The sequence below is a fragment of the Acomys minous genome (genome assembly GCF_964271855.1).
Source record: "Acomys minous genome assembly, chromosome: 3".
NCBI classification, from domain to species: Eukaryota; Metazoa; Chordata; class Mammalia; order Rodentia; family Muridae; genus Acomys; species Acomys minous.
In genome coordinates, this window is record NC_140485.1 from 96,147,662 (window position 1) to 96,173,468 (window position 25,807).

General features: G+C 43.5%; 2 protein-coding genes across 4 annotated transcripts in view; one reads left to right on the forward strand and one right to left on the reverse strand.

Annotated features, from left to right (window-relative positions):
• Window positions 1-17,727, reverse strand: part of WASF1 (WASP family member 1) — a 52,389-nt gene extending 34,662 nt beyond the window's left edge. Inside the window, exon 1 of one of the 3 annotated variants that reach the window (XM_084775106.1) lies at window positions 17,580-17,727. The gene's annotated coding sequence lies outside the window, so the exon portion shown is untranslated. Of the gene's footprint in view, window positions 1-17,111; window positions 17,552-17,579 lie in introns of those variants that run through there. The other 2 variants (XM_084775107.1, XM_084775105.1) reach the window with 2 other exon arrangements.
• A 117-nt stretch (window positions 17,728-17,844) lies between these two features.
• The window catches only part of CDC40 (cell division cycle 40), a 50,306-nt gene continuing 42,343 nt past the window's right edge, over window positions 17,845-25,807 (forward strand). Inside the window, exons 1-2 of the mRNA XM_084775104.1 lie at window positions 17,845-17,878; window positions 18,077-18,328. Coding sequence (XP_084631230.1) covers window positions 18,140-18,328 — 189 coding nt within the window. The 5' untranslated portion in view covers window positions 17,845-17,878; window positions 18,077-18,139. The remainder of the gene's footprint in view (window positions 17,879-18,076; window positions 18,329-25,807) is intronic.

The window sequence follows — 25,807 nt, forward strand, 5'->3', positions numbered from 1 at the left end:
CAAATTATCCATTAAAACTGAGCAACCCTAAAAAATTTAAGTGCTTTTGAAACTCTGATAAATTAAAAATAGTTACAGATTCTTAGCAAACCTTTAAAAACTTAAATTTTGTCTTTTTTTTTCCCCCCAGAGATGAGGATGGAACCCAGGACCTTGTGCTTGCTTGGCTAGTGCTCTACCTCTGAACTAAATCCCCAACCCCAAAATTTAAGTTTTCATGTGTATTTATTGTGTATTACGCATATTCTGCCGCATACCCTCAATCTTAAGTCAGTGTTCTATTGATCAGAAAAGACTGTTACGTTAAAAGAAAGCATTTAATTGGTGCTTGCTTGCAGCGTCAGAGGTTTTAGTCCCTAATCAGAATCATGGCCTACGCAGCAGATTCGGTGCTGGACGAGTGGCCAAGAGTTCTGCATCAGGAACCGCAGGGAGAGAGCCCACCCTCAGTGACACGCCTCCTCCAACAAGACCACGCCTCCTAATCTGTTTCAAGTAGTTCCACTCCCTGATAACTAAGTATGAAAATGTATGAACCTATGGGGCCATTCTTATACAAACCACAAATACACCCCTGCTCCCTTCCGCCGCCTCTGCTCTCCCAGTAGACGCCTGTGTCCCTCTGCCCTCCCAGTAGACGCCTGTGTCCCTCTGCTCTCCCAGTAGACGCCTGTGTCCCTCTGCCCTCCCAGTAGACGCCTGTGTCCCTCTGCCCTCCCAGTAGACGCCTGTGTCCCTCTTTTTTTTTTTTACTTCTACTGTCATGCCATGTATGCGTCCATGATTTTGCATATCTGTATAAAACCTAAGAATCACAAACAAGGGAAAATATGCAGCATTTGTTTTCCTAAGATGGCTTAATTCACTTGTGACTGCCTCCAGTTGTACACATTTCCCTACAAATAGCATGATTTCATTCTTTATGAGTAAACAAAGTCAGGGCCGGCTTGGGGTATGGGAGGGCCTGCTTTAACCCAATAGTAAGGTTTCTCTGTGGAGCAGCCCTGGTAGTCAGCACTTGCTCTGTAGACCAGGCTGGCCTCAACTCACCGACACTGGCCTGCCTCTTCCTCCCGAGTGCTAGAATTCAAGGTGTGAGCCACCACACTAGGCTGGAAACAGACATTTCTAAAACTAGCAACTAACCCCAAACTAACTTTACGCACATCAGAGCCAACAGAAAAGTGCATTTTCTCGGTCTTAGGTAAATGTTTTGTCCATGACATCAGTTTATTCTGAAACATCAATGCAGTCATGTACCTTAGCTTTGCAATTCAATTTTCTGTACTAATTCCATAAAGTACCTTCTCAATGTTCATTTAGGATACAAGTTTAAATCAAACTTGCTTGCTGACTTTGGTACAGCCTACCTGTCTTACAAATCACCCACATCGAGTGAAATGAGCAGCCATTTATTTATACGCCATAGGAATCATCCTGTCCAAGTCTGATTATGAAAAGTGTTTTTTTCTTTCAGTGAGTATGATTAATTTTCAAAATATCTCCACGGAAAGCCTATTGTGTTAGTCACTGTGTAAATGGTAAGTATACAACAAAATAATCTTGCCTTATGAAAACTTTTCTTCACACAACATCTCTCTCCTCTTTACATGATAAGGAAATATTAACAAGAGAATTACTTCCAGAACAATTCCTGGAGTCTAATATTTGAGTTGAAGTATATTATTTGTGCATTTAAACTCTGTAAATACTAATAATGGCAATTTTATAAATTATTTTTCCTTTTATTGTATGTTATAGTGTTTTGCCTACATGCACGTATGCATCATACATGGTGCCAGATCACTGAATACAAAGTTATAGATTAACGCGAGCCACCGGGTAGGTGCTAGGAACCAAGCCCAGCCCTCTTCAGAAACAGTGAGTGCTTTCACCACTCAGCCATTACTCAAACCACCTAGAATGGCAATTTTTAAAAAGCCAATCACCTGTATTTATTAATATACATTCCCAAATGTACCACCTGTCAGGACATCCTAGTTCTTCTTGACTTCTTTCTCCTCATTATCCGCATCTTGGTACCACTAGTTGACTGCACCTTCAACATAAGCATCAATTCATCTATTACGCGCCCATCTCCACAAACCACCACCCTGGATCAAGCCACTATAGTTTCTTGCTCAGCCTAGAGCTGGTGTCTGTTTGGCTACCTTTATTCCTGCCTTCCTAGAGCAACTATTGGTAGTCCTAAAATGCAAGCCACATCATGTTATTTTCGCTGTTGCCCTGGCTGGTTTTATATCAACTTAACACAAGCTGAAGTCATCTGAGAGGAAGGAGCCTCCACTGAAAACAAAATAGAACAAGAAAACCTACAGAAGATCAGGCGGGCCTGTGGGGCATTTTCTTAACTAGCGACTGAAGGGGGAAGGCCCACCTCACTGTGGATGGTACCATCCCGGGGCTGGTGGTCCTGGGTGCTAATATGAAAGCAACCTGGGCGAACAATAAGAAACAAGCCGGTAAGCAGCACCCCTCCATGTCCTCGGCATCAGCTCCTGCCTCCATGTTGACACCTTGGCTTCCCTCTATGACTCAGGGAATATAAGCCACAAATAAACCTCCTCCTCACCAAGTTGCTTTTGGTCACTGCGGGCATAAGGTTGCTGTGTAATTCAAATGCTGATTTCTGTTATACCCCCCCCCCCCCAAATCTGGTTGCAATCCTTGTTCTGAGAATCTCTAGTCTCAATGTTGTGTAAATACCCCTCCCAGTTGTCCCCTGGCATGTCAATAAAGCAGCTTCCAGCCAATCACTGAGCAGGGGAGAGAATAATTGGGCTGAACTTCCTGCCAGCCAGGGGAGGAGTTAGAAGAGGAAACAGGGAACTCAGCCACAGGAGAGGTACAAGTAGAGGAGCAAGATTCCCCTGGAGCAGGGAAAGCTACGAAGTGCAAGTATCTCTGGGATGTACGTACACTGGGAGGAAACCAAATTAGTTCTAGAGGGTTAAGAATAATTACTGCTCAGTTACTGCACTGTAAAGCTTGGGGAAAAAAGATAATATAATAGAGTCTCAATTATCTGGGTAATAGCCGGGTTAAGTGAGAAACAGAGAAACAAACAGTTTTATAAAAATAACTTTAACTGGTCATGGCGTTTTTATCACAGCAATAGCAACCCTAACTAAGACACTTGTTTAAAAAAAGCATCATAGCAGCTTCTGGCTGCGCTGTCATGTGTGAATGTAATCCTTTGTGCTGTTCTGTGTTTGCCTTTGTTGTTCTATCTTTATCATTAGAGTTAAAGTTCTACATGGGTAGAAGCCATGTTGCCTTCATGACTATCCCAATAGTTAGCAATTGTTAAAATAGTTCACATTTACTTTTTGTGCAGCATCACAGGGTTCATTCGCTAAGAACAGCACAGAGTAAAAGAGGAGAAAACTAAATTTACCTGAGAAAATGAAAAAGAAAGATGCCAGGTCAAATCCCAACCATGAAAATGTTACCTAAAAACAAGTCAGCCGAGGCTATGACTTACGCTGCCTTCAGCGTCTCTGCGTGGGAGTTTGCTCCTGAGAAACAAAGGGCTCATCCTGTCACTGCCAGTGTGACTTTTCTCACTCTGCTACTTCTCCTCAAGACATCAACTATTTGTTCCAATACTTAGAAGTGGGTTGATGCATTCATTTAAAGACATAGGAAGTGTAGTTTCAAAGATAGAATTACATCCTATTTCTAGCACAAAAGCAGTAGCTATACTAAACAAAATTTGTAACAATGGTTGTTTCCAGGCAGTGAAAACAGGTCATTTCTAAGGTCTATAAAAGAAGAGCAAGTCTTTATGGCAAGAAACTCGTATAATAAACCAAAATGGCAAATTCTAAAAACTTACTAAGTAGTAATCAGCAGAAAACAGGTATTTTCCTAACTTTACTCAGAAATGTGTACCTTTTAATCTAATGAAATATTGATTGCTGTGGATTACATGATCTTTTTAAGGAAAATATACATTTACATGTAATGAAAGTAAAAATCACCTAATTCCTAGCAAATCAGGGATTAACAGTATGCATTTTATCCAGCAAATAATCATTTAAAATTGGTTATATTACTATTTACATATACTCATTTTGTGGAAATGGGGTTGTTTTAGGATATTTTAAAGCTCTAATAATTTTATACCAGTATAGAATTTATCTTAATCATAGCTACCCCCAAATTTCAACCTCACACCCGTTCCTGCACCTCCCCAACACATCACGTCCTACAAATACTTCCTTTGTGTTCTTTGGAAGGTATGGTCTCCTGTCAACCACCACGGCCTTAAGCTCCCAATCAGATCAGGGCTTGAACTGCTTGCCCTCCTCCATCTGCCACCATTTCAAGCTGCAACAGGGTCACAGAGCCCAAGCTCTCCGGACCCACTCTGTACCTACTGTCGAAGCCCAGCATTTTGTTCAGGCTGGTCACCTTTCCTACAACCCTTCAACCTGCTCACCCTTAGGGTGGTGGGTTATTAGAAACTGTTCACCTGCTTCTTTGGAAGGTTTCTGTAGGCACTTAATACAGCACATAAAATGGAGTCGCTGGTGTTTGTTTGTTTGCTTCCGTGTTAGTGACTTGTACAGGAACGCCAAAAGCAATACATCTTTAAAGCCCAAATCTGAAAACAATCTGAAAGCCCATAACCAAGTGGGTAACGGTGGGGCTGGGCATACAACGCAAGAGCATTCGGCAATAAGATGACCTGATGGAAGATGTTTAGCATCACCATGACTCTTCCACTCGAACATGAAATGTATGTATTTCACTTACATCAAGCTTTTTTTAAAAAATGCAAACTAACCCAAAGCAGCAGAAAACAGGTTCCCGCCGGCTAGGGCAGGAGTGGGATTGGTGGAAGGGGCAGAGAGAACGCACGGACTGCAAAGTTCTACTGGTGCCTTAGCCTGATTCCGATGTCAACCTCTAAGCTAAAGCCCATCCAACTGTCCAGTTTACTGTGCCAATTACATTTCAGCTGAGCTCTTAAAAGTCCATTTAAACATATGCAGCCAATCACTGCACCTAAAGAAAACACTCACGCTGGGAAATACTACTTTTATTACCCACAAACAAAAAAGTAAGTGATCTAAGGTTAGTAATATTAGACATCATCTTGACAGTGTATAAGTAGGCACAGCAGATTTTAAAAGAACTTTCTAGAACTATGCCAAGCAGGAAATCTTGGACACAAACAGACTAAAGTAAAGCCAGACAAGCACAGGACAGCCAAGAGCTTTGCTTTCTACCTTTTGTCAACATGTTACAAGCTTATGCCTGACCTGAAAACAAATGTGGTTGTACAGTGGAAAACTGGTGTGACTTCAGTGAAGTCTATAGTTTCACCACAAAAGATAATCTACATATAAAGCAGTAGATAGTTGTTGGTCTTTCATAATATACTATATAAAAAGTAAAACAGATTTCTCCTTAGGCACCATTTCTTGTGGTAGATAAATTCCAGGACAGTTCCCTAAGTCTACAGTAGGGGTCAATGGGCCCCTTTCCTCTGTACTATTTTTCCTTTTACTGAGTCACTGCCACCAGCAAATTGCTGATATAATTTCATCCATCCTAAAATAGAGAACAAAATTTGGTTGGTCTCACACTTGGCCCACTAGCCACCCCTCTCCCCTGTCTTCCTTTAGGGCAAAACTTGAACAAGCAAGTCACTTGACTTCTCCAGTTCCCACTTAACTCTGTTCCATTCACACTTTTATTCCCAGTTTGTACCAAATCATGTCACCAGGGTCAGTTATGACCAACTCAATTCAGTTTCTTCTCATTCGAGACATGAGGTTTCCACATTGCACAGCACGGAGTCTGACTTTCAGGACACTGCAGGTCCTTGGCTCTCCTCCTGCCTTCTCGGTCTCCGTTCCCCACACATAACCAAGGCGCATTATCTTTACCTATATTTGCTTCATTGGTTATCTTACAATTAGACACTCTTTAACCTAACACTAAAAATCCTTCAAGCTTCCCTCTCACCTCAAAATATCAATTTAAAGTAATTTTAGTAGTATTTTGAGATAGATGAAAATTAAAATGACGTACAAACAGAAACAGAAAAATCAAATGCTGTCTGTTGGATAGTTCATAAAAAACATAAACCACAGTCTTGTCCACGGTCCTAGCCTGTGGACCTAAAATACACCAACAGTTCCTACTGTATAATATACTTATTTCAAAAGCCTTCCTATAACAATTCTCTCTTTACCACCAAAGCGTAGCCCTTCTCCCTGGGGTGCTACCACCATTACTTTCGATTCTAAAGACCGTTCCTTCTGCTTAGCACGCCAACAGCCGGTGTACACTCTTGAACAATTTTGCTCCCAAGATTTCCATCTGAGTACGGGCCCTTTCTTGCCTAAACACACTAGCCCTTTGCGTCCCCGTCGTTAAACACCTGGCCTTCTTGAACTCCTTTCCTTCTGTTTTTCAGAACAACAGTGCAGAGTTGACTTTGCTTCTCTTCCTGCTCACTAACCTGGTGGGTTGCTCTTCAAAGACACTGACAGCGGCCTCCGTCTGTGTTTAAGAGAGATGATCAAATGCAATGCATTATGCCCTCTCACGATCCCTTTTCTCTCCTATCTTCCCAACTCTCTAATCGAAGTCAGGAGGCAAATTCAATTACATGGCAAGTCTTTAAACTCCCCCTCTCTCCTCACGAGCCCATCTGTTCCCAGATGTTGAACTACCAACTTAAGCAAGCAGCTTAAAAAGGGTCATGTCACTAATCCAAACTGCACAGACCCCAAGTCAGCATCCATGGCTTTCCACTCTCTCCCCGAAAGAAACATTCCTTCTTTGGAATTAACTATTACTACTAACAACAGAACATCATTTAGGTTTAAGATTATCTTTAGACTAAAGCAAATTTAAATTAAAGCAAGCACTCACTAGATTCTCCTATTAATGAACCCACTCAAGCTTTCTGTATATGGCGTGTGTGTGAGAGGCAGCGCTGGCGTGTGTGCACAACATGCGTGAAGGTCAGAAAACAACTTCTGGGAGTGGGTTCTCTGCTCTGGTGCCGTTTTCATAGCTCAAACTCAGGTGGGTAGGGGCAAGCACTTTCACCTATGAACCACCCCACAGTCGACTCCTGAGTGTGCACAAACCCCTGTGTGACACTTGCAGTCTGTTATTGTAAAGACACTTCCTCTAAGTGTGACGGGATCGTTGCCATCAGGAATCAGAGTGGCGCCAATGATCTACAGAACACCTTGGCCCACGGTCAGGGAAACAAAGTAAGGAGAACACAGTGGTGGTCCGCCATGATAACGCGGCTGTTGTCACTGTCTTGGGGGGAAGCATGGGGCGGGGTTGGGGTGGGGGTTGGGGGACGGACTCTGGAGACCCTCACCTAAGAGAGGCCGGTCAGCACTTCTTCCTTTCCCCAGCCCATATGGTCTTGGGGGTGCTCAAAGGGTGTACAGGAAGTGAAAGGCTGCCTGGGAGTTGGGACTGTGATTTGGCTTTCATGGTTTGTCACCCACTCTCCAGTAAGTAACCCCAACAATCACAGAAGGACTTAAACCGAATGCTTTCTTTGGTCTGTCAGGAGCCTCCCTGGGGTGAATAGATGCCTATTTACATTTCTGCAGAAGTCATGTGACACAGTCTCACTCACATCTTTTCACGGTAAACTGATCTGGTATGCTGCATATGAGCTGAACCCTGAAATTAGGTCCTAACAACCATTTCCAATATTGCAAATGAGGAAGTAAATTAAAATAATTCTGTTTTCTTCTCTATGTCTACAGAAAGCCTGAGTCAGAAATACATGTAAGGCATTGATATTTGGCTAGAATTACAAAAAATTCAGTTGTGGTCTGTATTTAAAATTTAGCTCTTGCCTTGAAAGGTAAGAATTATAGCTTTTCACAGAGTTGCTGTGAGGATTACCTCAACTATGTAAGATACGTAGCACCTAGCACATCAAGTTTTCTAAAATCAGTGACAGAAACCAAAAGATAGACCAAATATCAGAAAATGTGCACCTAGACAATGATACTCGAACTGCAGAAGACACCAGCAGGCAGGCCGCACAGCACAGTGATGGAGAACTTAGCTATGGGGAAAGGCCTTAGGGTTGGATCCCTAGGGTTGACTAATTAGTTAAATTAAATCTGAAAGGCACGAAAGGAAATCCTGAGGGGGAAACACCATTTTACATATATGTAGACAGGCAAAATCACACTGGACTTCTCTCATTATCAGCCACTAAAATGAGGCAGCAAGAGCTACTTCAGGCTTTAAAGAACAAGGCGACCAACGCGAAACTCTGCACTCGGTCTGTTAAACAAACTACTTTCTCAGACAAATAAAAGCCAAGGAAATTTGTCAAAACACTTCTACAGAGGGAAGGAAAATATTAAAACTGGCCACATTTACATAAGGATATGAAGAATGACTGAGATAGACAAAGGGAAGTAAAACAAAAATTGTATGTAGATACTTGTTCATTCAAACTAACACATAAAAGTATTGTGTGATATAATTAAAGGACATGAGTGGCACCAATGTTACAAAGGATGGGACAGGGGAATTGACACTTAAAAGGCACCTAAAACTACATGTTGAGTAGCCTTAGTATATTTATATGGACACAAAGACCAACTATGAATGTATCTAAAACATTTGGGTAACCATTAAAAGTTTTAAAATATATAAATGATGTGCTAAGAATGGAGACAAAATTTGAGCCATATGAAATGTTCAACTAATATCAGGAAAGATAAAGATGATTTTTTAAAAAAAATGTATAAGAACAATGAATATAAGTTAAAATTATGATAGCTAAAATCCAACTATCAATTACTTTAAATGTGAATGGCTCAAATAAAAAAATTAAAAGAGCCAGGCAGTGGTGGCGCACGCCTTTAATCCCAGCACTCAGGAGGCAGAGGCAGGTGGATCACTGTGAGTTCGAGGGCAGCCTGGTCTACAAAGCGAGTCCAGGACAGCCAAAGCTAACACAGAGAAACCTTGTCTCAAAAAAACCAAATAAATAAATAAATAAATAAATAAATAAATAAAAGACATGTAGTCGATGAAAACAAGATCCAACTACATACATACTGTCTATAATGAATCTATTTTAGAAAGCTATAGATTAAAAATAAAAGGAAGGAGGAAATTTTGGAAGAAAAAACAAATTTAGCTACATGAAATTTTGTATTGTTATTCCAAAGTGAACAAAAGGCTTTTTCAGACAAATAAAAAAAACAATGAAAATTTGTCACCAGTGATTAATACTTCTGTGAAGAAGTGACAAAACGAATTTTTCAGAGAGAAGGAAAATATTAAAGCATAGAGCAGATCTACACAAGAAAGTGTTAACTGGGCCCCTGCTGGAGCCAATGCTCAAGGTAATTCAGAGTTCTGCGAGGCCAGTCCCTGAGGGTCAATCTACATATGTGGAGGGGCCAAGGACTCAACTTAAAGACGACACCTCATAACTCTGACATCATTATAAGCCATATATAAGTTGCTGTCCGGAAATATACTCCCCAACTCAACCCAAGGTGGACGCCTATCCAGTGGGGACTAGGCAGCCGTGAATATCGTTACAATGCTCCTCCTTGGGTTTTCCCCAAGACTTGGTGTTACTGTTTTTCCTGGTTTTGTTGGACTCCTTTTTGCTAGAGGTTGAAAAACAAAGAAGTTGGTGTACCCTCCGTTTTTCATGGGTTTAGGTGCCTCTATCTACCCCTATCTACCCATAACAACTTTTGTCCAGGTCAGTAGAGAGAAGTTCTGTGACTGGGGATTACAAGGGTACATAGTTGCAGAAGAATTGTGGAAGGAACGTTTCCAGAAGCCCAGAGATGTGAAGAATTCACCTGCAAATACAGAGAAAATTCCATGCTCTGCCCACTTTAATCAGTTATAGGTAAACACTGGAAACTGCAGACGGTAAATCAGTATTCCTACAGACAAATGCAGAGTCAATATTGGATATAGGAAACTGGCTTTCTTATTCAGGAAAAACAGCACTAAGCCTCTTTGCTATCTAGAGTGATGCCATATTACAGGTCAACTAATCAGCAATCCTTCACATGAAAATATGTACAAGCCTTAGAACTCCTCCCTCTCAGATTACTATTTATGTTCATAATTAAAATCCAGATTCAGACAGAAAAAAAGAAAAGAAAAACAAAGGTGTCAATACGGACCTAAGGAAACTTGAAGTGCTTAGATTTAACAAAGGAAACTCTGAATAAAGGGAATTAACTGGAGTTTTAAAATTTAAAGTAAGATAAAGGGGTTCCTTTACTAAGACAATACAACAATCCTCTTAATGTACATGTTCTTCTGAACAGAACATCAAAATACATGTGGCAAAACCAGACAGAATGACAAAGTGGCTGGATAGACTGGCGCAGTTGGAGACGCCCACATCCCCAGATCCACCAGGCAGAAAGATAGGGGCACTAACAAAAACTATATGATGTATATGCTCTCAGAGGACAAGCAGATTAAATTAAAGAGCATAAAGACAGACAGAAAATACCAAAATATTTGGAGCTCGACTACCACAGTCTAAAAGTCTCAGAAGATTTGTAAAAAATATCCAGAACTAAAATATGCTCTCAAAATCTGCAAGACATCTGAAAAGCAATGAGGACAGGGAAATAAAAGGAGTCAGCCCTGGAGGCCCACACTTATAATTCGGAGACAGGAAGATTGGGTTATCCTCGGCTACAAAAGCCAGACTGAGCTATCCTGAGGTACGCAGGACTCTAAAAAAAACCGGAAGGAGGAGAAGCGGAAAGAAGGACCTTAAATCAATAAACTTCGGACTCAGGTAACTAAGGGCGATGGGCCCAGAGTAGGCGGAAAGAACCAGTAAAAAGGACAGAAATCAACACAGTTAGAAACTGGAACCCAAGAGAGACGCAGCACTGAGGCGGGGGTGGGGCGGTTCTTCAGAAATAACACACCTGACAGGTTTCTTAGTCTATCAGAAAGACTCGGCTTTGGCTTCAGGAAACGGTCAGTCTTCATTCCTCACTAGGATACAAGTGATTCGCTTCTTTTCTCTTTCTGCTTTAATTTTCTATAACTTTCTGCCATCAGACTTTAGTGCAAGTATGTTAAAAATAAAAAGTACCAAAGATGGACAGACATAAGACAGGAGACATTTGCATTAGTGGCCAGAAAACAAAGCTGCTTAATTTTGCAGACAAATTTGTAAGCAATCAACGAAGCAAAAACCAAGACGAGAACCTTTTTACTCTTTGGTAGAGGAACCAAGCGGGTTCATCGCCATCCTGACGAAAAGCTTCTCCCTTTAAGTGGGTGTAATCGACGCAGAAGCGGAGCACTGACCACTCCAGAAGGAAAAAAGAGCAAGGAGCTGGGCTACTCTTCGATTCGTGCAAAACGCTCCAGTGCCTCCATCACTCAAATCCAACACTCTGCGGAGTTCGTCTGAGTTCCTTCGCTTTAAGGAAGCAACATCCCCTACAGTCCCGTGCAGCAGCATGGAAACGGGGGCTGGAAATTGCACATCTGTATTGAAAACCCACCCCCATTTTTCCTAGCCATGTGATCTCAAACAAGCTACATCATCTATAACAGAATGTTCTCGGGTAGCTGGCAACTATCAAAACTACAAGCCCAATCAATGCATGCCAAGAATAAAGACCTCTTACGAAGACGCAGAACAAAAATGGCATCTTTGGTGAACTCAATGTCAGGACCATGGACAAAGACACGTTGGACAATGGTCAGGAAACTGGAGTGGCTCCTTGTAAGGAAGGCCCTTGGTCCTAGAAGTGGCCACTTATCTACCCAGTCTACACAGCAAGGAAAACTGCCAGTAGGAGTCTCAGGAAACTGTCGTTATAGGCTGGACAAGTGGAAAGAGAACAAATTTGTTCAACCTTTGAGCATCCTATCTAGGACTGGGATGATGAACTCAACAGCACTGGCCTTCCTAGCACCTCCGTCCTAACAGTGACAGTGCGGAGCCTTTGTAGAGCCAGAGCCAGGCTCTTGGCGTCCAGCTCCTCCCAAGCAGCACTCCCTCTCACTAAGCCTCGGCTCAGCACTCCTTTACCTTTATTTTTTAAAATTTATTTTATCATGTTTACAATGTTCTGCCTGCATGTGTGACTGTCCACAAGATCTCATTATAGATGGTTGTGAGCCACCATATGGTTGCTGGGAATTGAACTCAGGACCTCTGGAAGAGCAGACAGTGCTCTTAATCACCGAGCCATCTCTCCCGCCCTCCTTTACCTTTATAACGAATGAGCAACTGGCTCAGCAGCAGGTTGGCAAGCACTCCTGGGCTAACTAACTGCAAACGAGCAGAATAGTAGAAAGGTAAAACTCACGTTATTGAGGAAAAACGGGGAGAAAGCAGTTCCCAGACCGCTACCAATTTGGTTAAAATAAACGTTAAGAGACCCTATGAAGTGACTTGCACGTACAGCCAAGTGTGCAATAGTACGTCCTTTTCTTTTAGGAGAGCACGCTATACGTTACCTTTGAATATCATTAATCCCCAGATAAGCTCATTAAAAACTCCAACGTAAGTGGCAAACAGCTGTTTCGTGTGTCCTTTTCTCACAACACTCAGACCTCCCGTTCTCACAGCAGAATGGCTTGCCTGCTCGTCTGCAGCAGTTGCACCCACTCAAAATCCATTTAGCTTAAGCTAAAACAACAGGCACTAGGAACATAAAAATGAAGCAGTGGTGGAGGGACACACACACACATACACACGTGTACACACACACACACACACACACACACACACACACACACACACACACACACACACCCCAGAAAGGCCTCTCTCCAGGATGCACTTACAAGTCAGTCACTCTCCAATCTGCCTCCAACCTCACCACACCCCTGTTAGAGCAGACTGTGCCACTATGATGCCATTTAATTGTGCTGAGAGCCTATTTTAAAAGCTATCAAAATAAATAACAACACAGAATAAGAACTATACACCGTGCTTCCAAAAGGAGGCCTGTGAAGGAGAACGAGAAGGAAAACGTCCCCGACAAGTGTATAGGCAAAAAACATTAGAAAGGAAAAATGTCTCAAAGGAAAGGGGAGTTCCACAGATTTTTTCCCCCAGTACATTAGACTTCTGTTCTAGGGCAGGGGCCAGCAGGGACCCGCTACTACAACCTTTTGATAATGCAACTGACAAAAGCAAAGCCCTCGAGAAGATCCTCACATGCCCTGACTTCTTGCCCCGTCTGATACAAGGCAAAGCAATCTGAAATCCAAGAAATTTCTTCTTCCTCCTGCTCCATGGATGAAAGAAGGCCAAGTTCCAATAATGCTGTCATTGTTAACAAGATGAAAGCATGGGCATACAGTACCATATTTTAAGTATATCTATGTATTTATAGTTGCTAGTATAGCTTTATAATTTTAATAATTTCTAGTTACTGGAATCATCCTACAGCTCCAGTAGATTAGGGGCTAAAGAGGCTGCAGGAGGCCGTTAATCTGATCACTAAGCACACAGTTTCTGAGAAAATTAGTTCCGAGGGTGTGGTGGCTAGGCTTCACTGCACGCACAATCACCCGTGGGGAGACAGAGGGTTTCAGAGATGGCCAGCTGAGACCACCGTGAACGCTGCTGACTCCACTCCACTCGTTTGGGTCCTGGCTGAGTAAAACAGAAAAACTCGGTGGGGACCAGCATTCCTCTCCCTCTCACTCCTACCTGCCCATGTGACGGGGGTCAGCCATCTTGCCTCCATTCCCACCCCTTGGTGGGCACTGTCCCCTCAAACACTGAGGGAAACGAATCGTGCTCCTTCCTGTAAGCTGCTCTCGTTAATTTTTTTTTTTAATTCTATATCAGCAATGAGAAAAAAAGGGACTACTACAAAGTCCCTACAGCATGGTTAAAATGTTCAAACGTGATGAATAAGTTAAGACCGCCACCTCATAAAAATTCAATATTCAAAATTAAGAGCAGGAAGTGTTGCCTAGTAGTAGAGTATGTGGCACACACGAGGCCCTCAATTTTATCCCCAGCACAGAGGAAAAAAAAAAAGCCAAAAAAGGAGAGAAAAAAATTTAAATTATAATCCGCATGTAATAAATAAAAGCACTCAATTCTTAATTTTACAAAGTTCTATCTTGAGGTCATTTATTTTTAAAACTTGTTACATAAACAAGCACAAGATTTCATTTACATACATCTTTTTTTATTAAGATTTCATTGGAAAACTGAAGTCACAAAGAAAGACAATTTTAGAAACAGAAGTGTTCGTGTCCGTTTTCAGGAAGTGTGCCGCAAGAACATCATTAACATCCTTTCCCGCAGGCTGCCAACATCTCCATCAGTACAACGTCTACTGCTAGCGCAGTGATATGCAGTAAAAGGATTATTAATGGAGGCTACAAAAGAACTAGAAGCGCCTTTCTCTTTAGAGATAAAGCTGCTTTATTAAATAAAATGTCTGCTAAATCTTGCGTTGGGTGGATCTTGCTTCTTCATTCCGATTGCTTGTCGGACACAGATGAACCCTTTGCTATCTGTTAAATGCCATGCTGCCACCTTTGGATTTCTGACAAGTAAGCTGCAAGATAGTTCCTGTCCTCCAAGAGCTCAAGAGAAACCAGACTTTTTTTTTACCCAATTAAAAAAAAAAAAAAGCTAAATTTTTAGCTCTTTATATTAAAAAAAAACATGATAAAATATAATCAAGTTAATTCTCAAAAAAAAAAAAATCAGCTAAACAACGAATTATAAACTCACTTGTAGAGACTGTTTATCTATGACTTCTTCCCACAAAGTAACCAGGAGTCCAACATTTTAGTAAGGGCTGTTAGACTTCCAAACAGTAGCTTTTGCTATGAATATAAAGGAGTTAGTCTCTCAATAAGAAACCAAAAATACTCTCTACTGAAGATCAAGCCTTTGGAAAAGATATATTAAATTATCCTTAAAATTAAGTTAAAAAATAAGAGTTATTATACTATAGTAATGCACTCCCTCATATATGGGCATTTCGGAAGCCAAGTGATAAAGCTGCACTACAGTCTATCTTGTAAGTGACCACAATTATGAAATCTGTTAACCAAAATTTCTAAATTAAAAGATCTTCAGCATTTTCTAGGCTTTTCACAAATTTAACTTAATATTCTACTTGTTACCAACTATTTTTGTCAGTATTAACTATATACTTATTATATGTGGGCATGAGGTCTATAATTTAAAAAACGAGAAATAAATTCAAGTTAATACCACCTCATCAAAGCAAACTCGAATGCTAAGTCAGCCTTTCTCAGGTGCCATAGAAAAGCATACGGAAGCATTTTCACGATTCATAAATTAAAACACTTAGCTTACAAGTAGTATGAAAACATCTTCTCTGAATTAAGGTATATTATCTTCGTGGAATAAAAGAGTATTTTTTCCACTTACATGTTGGAAAACCAAGGCAAAGCGATGTCCATTTTGTGAATGGCAAATAAAATAAATAATTCTACACCATCAATTTCTGTGTATGCCACTTACAAGTTCCATTAAACAATTTCTAGCACCTTTGAACTCTTGCATTATCTGTGTGTGATCCTGTTTTTATCAAAAGGATGAACAAATCAAGCTCAAACACGCGAAGAGAGGGAGGATGACAAAAAGCAAAGCCAGATGTTTCTGGTAGCTAATAATCTGTTTTTAAATAATATCATTTAAACAAGATGTAACTATGCTTGTTTCTTATGTTTTCAAAAATATATTTCCTCCTTAAGGTAGAGTATTCAAAACCGGATCTTATCATCCATCTCGGTAAAAGTTAGAAAAAAATAAAGAAGAAAATCTATAACTAGCAATAAAATGTACTGTAAAAATAGCTAAGTGAAAAGCAAGACCCAAGTAAGTTAGGGAGTTAAGATTCCCCCCCCCATATTAAACCCTTTCATTCAAATGAAGGTTATGATTAGCAATCAAACATTTTACAAAGTACAAAACTTTGCTTACTCAAAACAAAATTGTGTATTTAGTACTTTATTCAAATATCCAAAATCATTAAAATTGCTTTATCAGAAAGTCAGATCATCAAGGATAAACTGTTCCTTTCAGTTGCGACTGGGGTTACATTTGCAGCTGTGTCATGCTGCTATCAACAATTAGAAAAATGAAAGTTTACCAAATTAAATTTACAAACATCAATGGACTGAACAACTAATAAACTACTTAACAGAAAGACTTAGCAAATATGTGACCATCAAGAAAAAGGTAAATAGAACCTCAGGTACATTTTGTATAGTAAAGGGTAAGTCGTACCTATTCTAGCTAGTAATCAATTACTCAGTCACACAGGGCAGGTCGTGAACGTTCGGATCGGATGAGCTTTCTTTTCAGCATTACTCTAGTTCATCATCCGCAAGTGCAAGAGAAGGTGTCAGAGTACGGAAGCTAGGGGGCATGCTGTAGCTAGGGGAAAAGGAAAATGGGAAAGGTGCAATGGATGCTGCATAGTTGAATAATTATCTGGGTGGCACAATGGGCGAGTCCTATCGACATCAGAGCCCAGCGAGCGTCTCCCTAACTCTGCGCGAGGAACCTCCCCAATTCCCAGGCATCAGAAGAGCCGGCAACCGCTTTGCCTTCTCTTCCAAAATGGAAAATAAAGGGATACCCGCACTCGCTTTACCGCGGTCGTGCACACGGAGCCGCGGCGCAAAGATGCACGGCCAGGGCTTGCTTTCCCGAGCCAGCGGCACGCAGGGCGAGCCGGGGCTCCGCGGCGGGCTGCAGCCTTCGCCGGTGCCGAGGCACGACGGCGGGCGGAGCGGAGCGGAGGGGTCGGAGTCCGGAACCCCGCATCGCAGGTGAGAACAGCAGCCGCCGCACCCGGGAGCAGCCTCGGGTCGCTCCCTGCGCCTCGTCCTCCACGCGCAGCCCGGGGCTGCTGGGCGGCGGGCGCGGGGGAGCCCGGGATGGGGGCGGGGGCGGCGCGCCCAGCCATCGCCGCCGCCGCCGCCGCAGACCCCGGTTCACACACACGCCCCTCTCGGCTCCGGCGGCCGGTGCACAACAGTGTCCCTTGTCAGGACCCCGGGAAGAAAAAGGACAAATTTCCTGAGAGACTCGTGCTCACCGTGAAACCGTGGGGGGCTCGCGCCTTACCCCTTCTTCATGCTTCGGCGGCCGCCGCCGGTCCAGCTCCGCGCTGGGACTCCACCGAGCGGCCCCCTCGGGAGCGTCGGGCTGCGGGGTGGAAGGCGCGCCGGGCACTGGCTGCGGCGCCGGGAATGCCGCCGGGAATGCCGCCGGGGGCGCCCGCCGGTCGCCCGAGCCGCGGTGCGCGCGACGCGCGAGCGAACAACACCGCGAGCCGCCGCTGCCCTGCGCCGCCCCCTCCCCGCGCGACGCTCCACAACCGGGCGCCAGGACCCGGAGCCTGCAGCAGGGGGAGCCGCGGGGCGCTCGCCGCCTGGCCTCACCACCTCCTCCCGGGGCTGCGCCACACCGGTCCCAGGTCTCGGAACTTCAGATTCGCACTTTCCCCTCGAGCCCCGCGGGGCGGCGGGCGGCGTGGAGGGAGGCTTAGCATCCGCCCACTTACCGGCTCGTGGGCAAGAGGACGGCGTTTCCCCCTGTCCCGAGGCTCTGTGGTATTGCCCAAGCCGCACTTTGGGGGAGGGGGCCGGAGAGAACGGTGCTGGGCTAAGGGAATGAGGGAAGATGCTATCCAATTGAATGAACCATCCTTTCGGGGGCGGGATCGAAGGCAGACCTCTCCCCACCCCCACCCCCACCCCCTCTGCCCGGCTCCGCCTCCTCTCCTCAAACTACATTTCCCATGGTGCCTCGCGCTCCCCGCCGCGCTGCACGCCGGGAGTGGAGGATCTCGAAGCTTCAAAGGTATCAGAACTGGGTCTTTAATCAGCGAGGTCCTGAAAGTTATAAGTAGTTGTAATTCCTTGTGCTTCTCTAGGTAAATTCTTGCGAACCTCAAGTCCTGATACAGTTATTGTTTTAATCATTAAGTTTTTTTTCGAAAAGTTATAAATGGTTTGTCGTCAAAGGAGGTAAATAACGTGTTCTGTGACAATCTGTCAGGACCTGGGAGACGCTGCTTCTTCCGCCCTGGCCTGGCCGTAGCAGAGAGGATCTGTTGCAGTCATGTCGGCTGCGATTGCAGCTCTAGCTGCTTCGTATGGTTCGGGTTCCGGGTCCGAATCGGACTCCGACAGTGAAGGCAGTCGGTGTCCGCTGCCAGCCGCGGACTCTCTCATGCACTTGACCAAATCGCCTTCAGCCAAGCCCTCTCTAACCGTGGCGGTGGACTCGGCTCCGGAGGTGGCAGTTAAGGTAAGTGGGTTGGTTTTTTTTTGTTTTTTGTTTTTTTTGCCACTCAAGAGTTCGTGAATTAGTTTCAGCTCCCAAATCCCCTGTCTCCGGTTAGATGCTGGTTTACCTCAGTACTGAAAAGTAAGTTACTAGCGTTTACATCTGTTCCCACATCCTCCTCCACAATTAGAAGCACCGGACAGCCCTCTACTAACCCCCATCCCTCGTGTCTCCATCGGATAAAAGTGGTCCAAGAGAGGAGGGAAGTTTGAGTTTGTGGACTAGGACGTAGCGTCGTTAAAGCAGATGTAAGTTCAGAACATAGATAAAATTGGATCGGGACTTTCTAACTAGAATTTGTGCCCTCACTAGAATCGAGCCATGGCCAGGCACCGCTTTGGTTTCGAGGACCTCGTCTCGAATTCTGGTTTCACACAAATGACACAACTTCCTTTGTACAATTGTGCAACGAAGATAGTTGAATAAAAACGTATATATTTATTGGGACGTTGTTGTAAAGATTAAGTGAAATTACGTGGTAATGGTTATAGCACAGAGCCTAATTTCTAGTGAAAAGGGAATACACGTTAGCTGTTTTGATTCTGTATGCTAACACAAAGGGTGGGGAAAGGACAGTAACTTTACGAAGTAGCATGCATGAACCCAATCAAGGACGTTGATAAAGAGGAAAGCCCTGCTAATTAGTTCTTTGTCGAGCATGTATTATTTTCCAGAAACAACAGTACTGAAGCCACAAAGGCCAACAAAGCAGAGCATCTTTGCTGCCGTAGTGAATGCTGGAATCATCCTAGTGGGTTGAAGCAACCAATTAAAAGTAGACAAACAAAGTAGTTACAGATTAGATTGAATACTAGGAAGGGGGAAAAATCACCACAATAAAAAATAAAGTAGAAGTATGTTTTGTTTTGTTTTTTTTTTTTTTGTAGATTGCTCAAACAGGTCCTCTCTTTTGAAAAACAAAACAAAACAAAACTCAGTTCAAAGAAAGAGAAGCCATTTAAGGTAAATGGTTTCCAAACAGGTGAAGACTTGGGTTGTCTGAGGTTGGTGTAGCTTGAACCTACAGAGAGCATCAATCTGTGGTTAGCCCTGGGTAACCTGTGAAGTGGGAAACCACAAAAATTTCTTCCTAGGGTGTCCGTGGATCTTGTTTGTGTATGTCGTTTACAGGTTTTGATGAGTCATTTATGAAATTTTACTTTTTTTAATAAGGACATCTGGCATGGAAGGATGCCGGGAAACCCATCTTTAGAACAAAACAAAGCTCTCCCAACTTAAGGACTTTTCGGCAGCCTCCTCAGTCTGTCCCTTAGACATCTCAACTTTCAGTGCTGTGCATCCGTCCCATCTTTGTCACAGTGCAGTCTAACTTGGGCTTCTTGATTAACTCCTTGCTGGGAATGATGTCCTAAGCCTTCCATTCTTCTGGCTTGACTCTCCTTAACTAATAACACTATTGTCATTCCTTTCTGTCAGTGCTTTTTTCCCCTCCTGGCTTCCCCTGGGCTATCCTCAGCTGTTGGGTCCTCCCTTCCCCGTTCTTCTGCCATCCCTTTCGCTGGCATACCCTTCTGGGTCTGTGCCCTTATTTCAAGTTTCAGTACACCTGGCCTCTCATATTCTGAGCACAATATGTGCTTCAGGTGCCTCAAGGTAACATAAGCATGAACCAAGATACCAGTGTTAGGCTTATCTGCCTCCGGCACTCAGCCCACGTGGTCACCTTGGATACGTCGCTTAGGAGCTCTGAGCCAGTCCTTACTCATCTTTCAAGTAGGTTTAGCTACCAGCTTTCAAAAATGCAAAGCAATTTTAGCTATACGAAGTACATGCATTATCCCCATAAACCCTTGTCTTAAACTCCTTGCTAGCTAAGTCCTAATTTTAAAAGAATCTCATCCAGGGTGGCTCTGGAGACCCCTTTGCATATTGTGCTAAAGGCTTAAGTTTCTTTCTCTCTAAGTCCATTTTTCTATTTCCTGTTTTAGTTGATCCATGTCCTACCCCTTGACCAAGTCACGGGACAGAAAGCTCCTCACGTTTCTTTTCCTCGGCCCCTTAAGCCAGCTGGTACCTCTGGCTCATTAGGTGCTTTACATTTTCAAGTCAGTTTCTTCCTTTCTGTTTTCCTTAGCACATCCTTCACAGTGTCCTTATTTCCCCTAGGAATTGCTCCTGACCTTTTTATAGCCTTTGCCTTTGAGTGACGGCTGCATTTCCCACTGTAGCTGAGTGACGTTTATCAAATGTCTCTTTCTTCTTCGGCTGCCACTGTTTAGTTCGGAGTCTCATTTCCTTTAAAACGAGAATAACTTTCTGTGCTCTACCTCCTTTTGCCTTCTAGCCCCGTACCCACTTCTTTCTTCCACAGAACATTAAGATTGTTCATTCTAAATGCAGATTTCATCACATCACATCCCAGTCCAACAGCATCCAACCGTCTATTAGACAAGCACTCAGTTCTTCATACAGCTCCTGAAGCCCACCATCGTCCCGTGCCGAGTCCTCTGTAAAGCCCCACAAGTATAACTCTCCCCTCAAGATACCCTCTCCTCCCTCACACACCTAGAACCGTGGTCCCCAGCCTCAGTGCACGTGTCCCTTCCTGGGTCTAAGCATCTTTGTCATGTTCCAGGAGCATCACTTACCCACTTGTTTCTGGGGCCCACAGACTACTAGTATCTCTCTGTTGCCTTGTGCACAAGTGTTAGGGGAATTCGGTCAAAGACTAGGAAAAAACTAAAAGAAAAACTCTTGACCAAGGATGGACATTGAGAGTCAGATTTGGAGTTGAGCAGGCGCTGGCAGGGAGGGGTTGTCTTTAAAGCTCGCTTATGGCAGTCTCTGAGGAATTGGTTCAGTAAGTAAAGAAAACCAGATGACATCAACCTCTAAGAGACCAGAGGTTCGTTCAGAGCTGGCTGGATCCCCGGCCACCTGGGTTCCGTCCTAAGAGATGAGCAGGGTGCACCAGCATTCGCTGTGTGCAGGGGAGAAGGGAAGGTCATATGTTGTAAGTGTGAGTGCAAATGGTTAGAAAATGGGCAGGGAAAGACTTGAGAAGTGTGCAGATGCATGCATTTGTTTGACTGATCTTCTTGTGAGTAAGAAAGAGTGTTTGGCCAAAAAGTAAATGTATGCCTGTTGGAGGCTGATCTGATGCTATGTATTTTGATACTAATTAGCCCTGTTGTGTTACTTCTTTGGGGGCGGGGGTGCTCGTATATTACAGCACCTGTGGAGGTCAGCAGTCAACTTATTCCTTGGCTCGCTAGCTCTCCAGTGAGCTCCGGGGTCAGTGAGAGACCTGTCCAGAAAATAAAGTGACGCACGATTGAGCAAGACACTGACAGCAGCTCAGGCTTCCACAAGCACACAGTGCACCTGCACACAGATGTGTACACATGTACCCCCCCCACACACATAGACATTAAAGGATTTTTTAAAAAAAAACTGGTTATGTAATAAATTGGAAATTAGAAAACCTCAATAAAGAAGCAAATTATAAGTATTTTACACTGTTGACCACATAGAACTTCTGTAAATACCGTTCCTATTTTGTCAGTACAAAACATAGTCTGTGGGCTAAATTTTGTCTGTATCCTGGAGTTTGCCAACCCCTGTGCTAGATCACAAAATAATGCTCAGTAACGCAGGTCACATGACCCAACGGCCCCTTAATGCATCTACACTAAAAACTAGGCACAAAAAGATAGGCTTTACATGTAACCATGAATTTGCCCTTGAGCAAAAACAAAAAAAAAAAAATCAAAAACAACAACAGGTATAACAAGGTAGTTTGGGTTGTTTGTGTGTAGACAGGCCCTCAGGTACCCCAGGCTGATTTCAGACTCACTAGGAAGCCAAGGGTGACCTTGAACTTCTGATCCCAAGTGCTGAGATTAGAGCTGTGTCACGATTCATTCCATCCACAGCAAGACTTTGTGTGTGCCAAGGAAAGCACTCGTGTCACCTGAGCTACATCCTCGGAAATAATATAAAACCAGTGAGGTGCAGCCGTCTCCCTTTTTTGAGTATAGTTTTATACATGTCAGGCTGTACATGTGCTGTTAAAAATATAGTAGAAGAAAAGCATGAAGCATGGCGGGCATCCATGCTTCTAGATGTTTCCTTAGTCGCTGTGTCCTTTATCTGCTGTCATTTGCAGGTCATGCACCCACTTTCTATGAAGCGGTTACCCTAGAAACTACATGTCTGAGTTACTCAGTACCTTCACTTTCTAAGCAGCACAAGCCCTGCTTCCATTTCACTCCCATCCCCGCCTTCTTAAGACCGTCGTTTGATGTGTGTGCAAACACAGACGCCACGAGACAGCGGGAGTGGCCGTGCTGCTTGCGTCTCATCTGCAGAGATGGCTGCTTCTGCTGTGCTGCTTCTTCAGGCAGTCTCTTTACACCACGGCTGATGGTGGCGAGTGATCTCACTGCTCCTTTGTGTTTCCGGTGTCCGTGTTTGATGCTCTTTCCTGAGGGATAACTTTACCAGGTTTAGTTTCCTTAGCTGACACTTTCTGTCAGCTCACTTACGATATTTTATCCTGCTCAGTTGTTCCTGACAACAGACCAGTTGCCCTTTCCTAGTGAATCTAGTTTTCCTTGAAAGTGATTTTATTTTCTTTCTTTTGACCAATTAGACAACCACTTCTTTTATTTAACATATGGTTTCATTGTTCTTTCTATGAAATAATTTTGTGGGTTTCGTTTTATTCATTATTCCACTTAGAATTCTGTAGAGTTTCTTTAGCAGTGGATAGACTTCTTTGGAATGTGGATCTTTGAGTATTTCTGGGAAGCTCACAGTTCTCTTTGCTACGCATCACTCTAGCCCCGTTCTCCTCCAGTTCTGGAATTCCATCTACATATATGGTAATGACTGAGCATTTTGTTGTTCTTAAACATTGTTCCCTTTGCACATTCGAAATCACTACTTCATACGTGTGCTGCACTGGGCTAGCGTGGTGGCACCCATCTGTACTTGCCACAGCTGAGGCCGAGGTAGGAGGACCAGGAGCTCAGGGGCAGCCTGGATGTTGTAGCCAGATAAAGACAAAACAAAAGAGAAGCCTTACTGGATTGCAAGAATTATTTATTATACTGGCATGTTGGCACACTCGGGAGGCATAGGCAGTCCTCAAAAAACAACAACTTTATATAAGTTAACTAAGTAAATAAATGTAATAAAAATTAAAAACGGGCATTTTAGACAATGGCTGTTACTTTCCTCCAATGGATTCCTTGTTAACATAGCCAACATGAGTAAAACGCAAATACTGCCTCTTACACCTGTAGCGTAACTTTAATTTCTTTTTGGGCAGAATGCTTATATCATGACCTTTATAGTTTACATAATATTTTTATGTCTGCTTTCTTACATGTGCACCAGAAGAAATGTGAAAAGCACCTAATTTTTGTGACTAATTGCAACTGGATAGAAACCCTTTGTAATTCTGTGGTAATTCCAATTGCATGCCTAGTAGGCTTTGGACTCCTCCTGAGATTTAAGTAAGTTGTGGTACCGTTCACATTTATCTAGTTGAGTTTAAAGTAACCGCCCTTTTTCTGCAGGGTTGTTCAGGTCATTCTGTAATTTTACCCAAGGTGAAGGGTTATGATCTATTGCTTATGGGTTGCAATTGTAAAAGGTTAATTTTTTTCAATCACACTTTGTATTTAAAAGTTGATGTCTCACCATGCATACTCTGTTCAAAATAACTCAAGTTTAGAGTCTTCTAAATATCTTTAATTGGGAAGAGCTGGCAACCCAGATACTCTTTAGTAGTGCTGACAACTACACCATATAAAGTCCATTGAGGAGGTAGGAATGTGGCAAAGCCACGTGTTCTTTTAGATAGCTTGCGCTAGGGGTTGACTGTTAAGAGGTAATGGTATTTAATTTTGGTTTTGTTGAGTTTATGCAGTGTTTTTACCTTTACAGTAATGGGTTTGACATTGCCTCAAGGCTCCAGTGTTGGCTCTAGTTAGGCTAGTGTGTATCCTAACGTACTCTCTTAGCTAGGATTGCTATAGCTGTGATGAAGCACATGAGCACAAAAGCAGCTTTGGAGGAAAGGTTTTATTTTCGCTCACAGTTTCAAGAAACAGTTCATCATAAAAAGCAGTGAGGGCAGGAACTCAAACAGAGCAGGAACCTGAAGGCGGGGGCTGATGCAGCGGCCATGGAGGGGTGCTGCTTACTTACTCCTTGTGGTTTGCTCAGCCTGCTTTCTTACAGCACCCAGGACCACCAGCTGAGGGATGGCACCATCCCCCCCACTGATTACTAATTCAGAAAATGCCTTAAGGCTGCATCTTAAGAAGGCATTTCCTCAAGTGAGACTCCTTCCTCTGATGGTGTTAATTTGTGTCAAGTTGACACTAAACTAGCCAATAAAGGTCTTAAGTGGTTTATCTTTAGTTCTCCTGGTTTTCAGCTCCCTCCGAGAAGAGGCTTGCTGTAAAGAGTGCTCCCCCCTCACACCCACCATCAGGAATTGAAACTCTACTTTCCATTCACCCAGCTCCCTTTCAGGTTGGGCTTAGCCAGAAGCACCCACATGAGCTTTCTACTTTGTACTTACTTGTTTTTTAGTGTGAGGGTGATCTGGCTGTGACATTGTTGATTTGGCTGATCTGACTGGCTGGGCAGTTGTCCTTCTCAAAGCTGTGCACTGAGAGGGGCCTTCCCAGAATAGAATAAAGGAGGACTGGTCTTGGGTCAGTGGTGTGGGAGTCGCTGTTCTCCCTGCCAGAACCTCCACACAAGCTCTTAAGGTCCCCCTGAACTTTCTAGCTATAAACACATCCACAGCAGGGCAAAGAATGAGGGTTTTGAGTGGCAGTGGTGGCCAACACCAGCAGTTCACCATGACAGCAGCAGCTGTTTAGTAGTGTTCAGTCACAGGAAATTGTTTTGCACACTAGATAGGCCCTGCAATCTGTGTTTGGATTGTGATTCCATCTGCCTGCTTCTCAAAGCTACATCCCTGACCTTCCTAGAGATGCTAAGAGAACTTCATAAGGACTCAGTACCTTCTCACCTGTCAGGGAAAGTTCTGTTTGCAGCTGAGAACCCTGATGAATACACTCAGTTGTGTTGTATTACTTAACATTTGTATTAAGTGTGTGTGTGTGCACACGTGCGTGCGTGCGTGCGTGCGTGTTGAGGGCAGGTTAGTACACCTGTAGAAATTAGAGGACAGCTGTGGGATCACTTCTCTCTTATCTCATAGGTTTTCGGGGTCAAGCCTACCTTTACCTTCTGAGCCATCTCGCCCCTCCCTCTTTCCCTTCCTCCCTCCCTCCCTCCCTCTGTTCCCCTCCCTCCCTCCTTCCTGTGCTTGCTTTAGACTCTTCCCCTGTTATCCTTAGTTCTAGTAGTGCATTAGTGTGAGTGCCTTCATCTTGCTTGTAGCTTAACTCGCAGGAACGATTTGAAGACCATGTGAAATCCGCTGGGGAA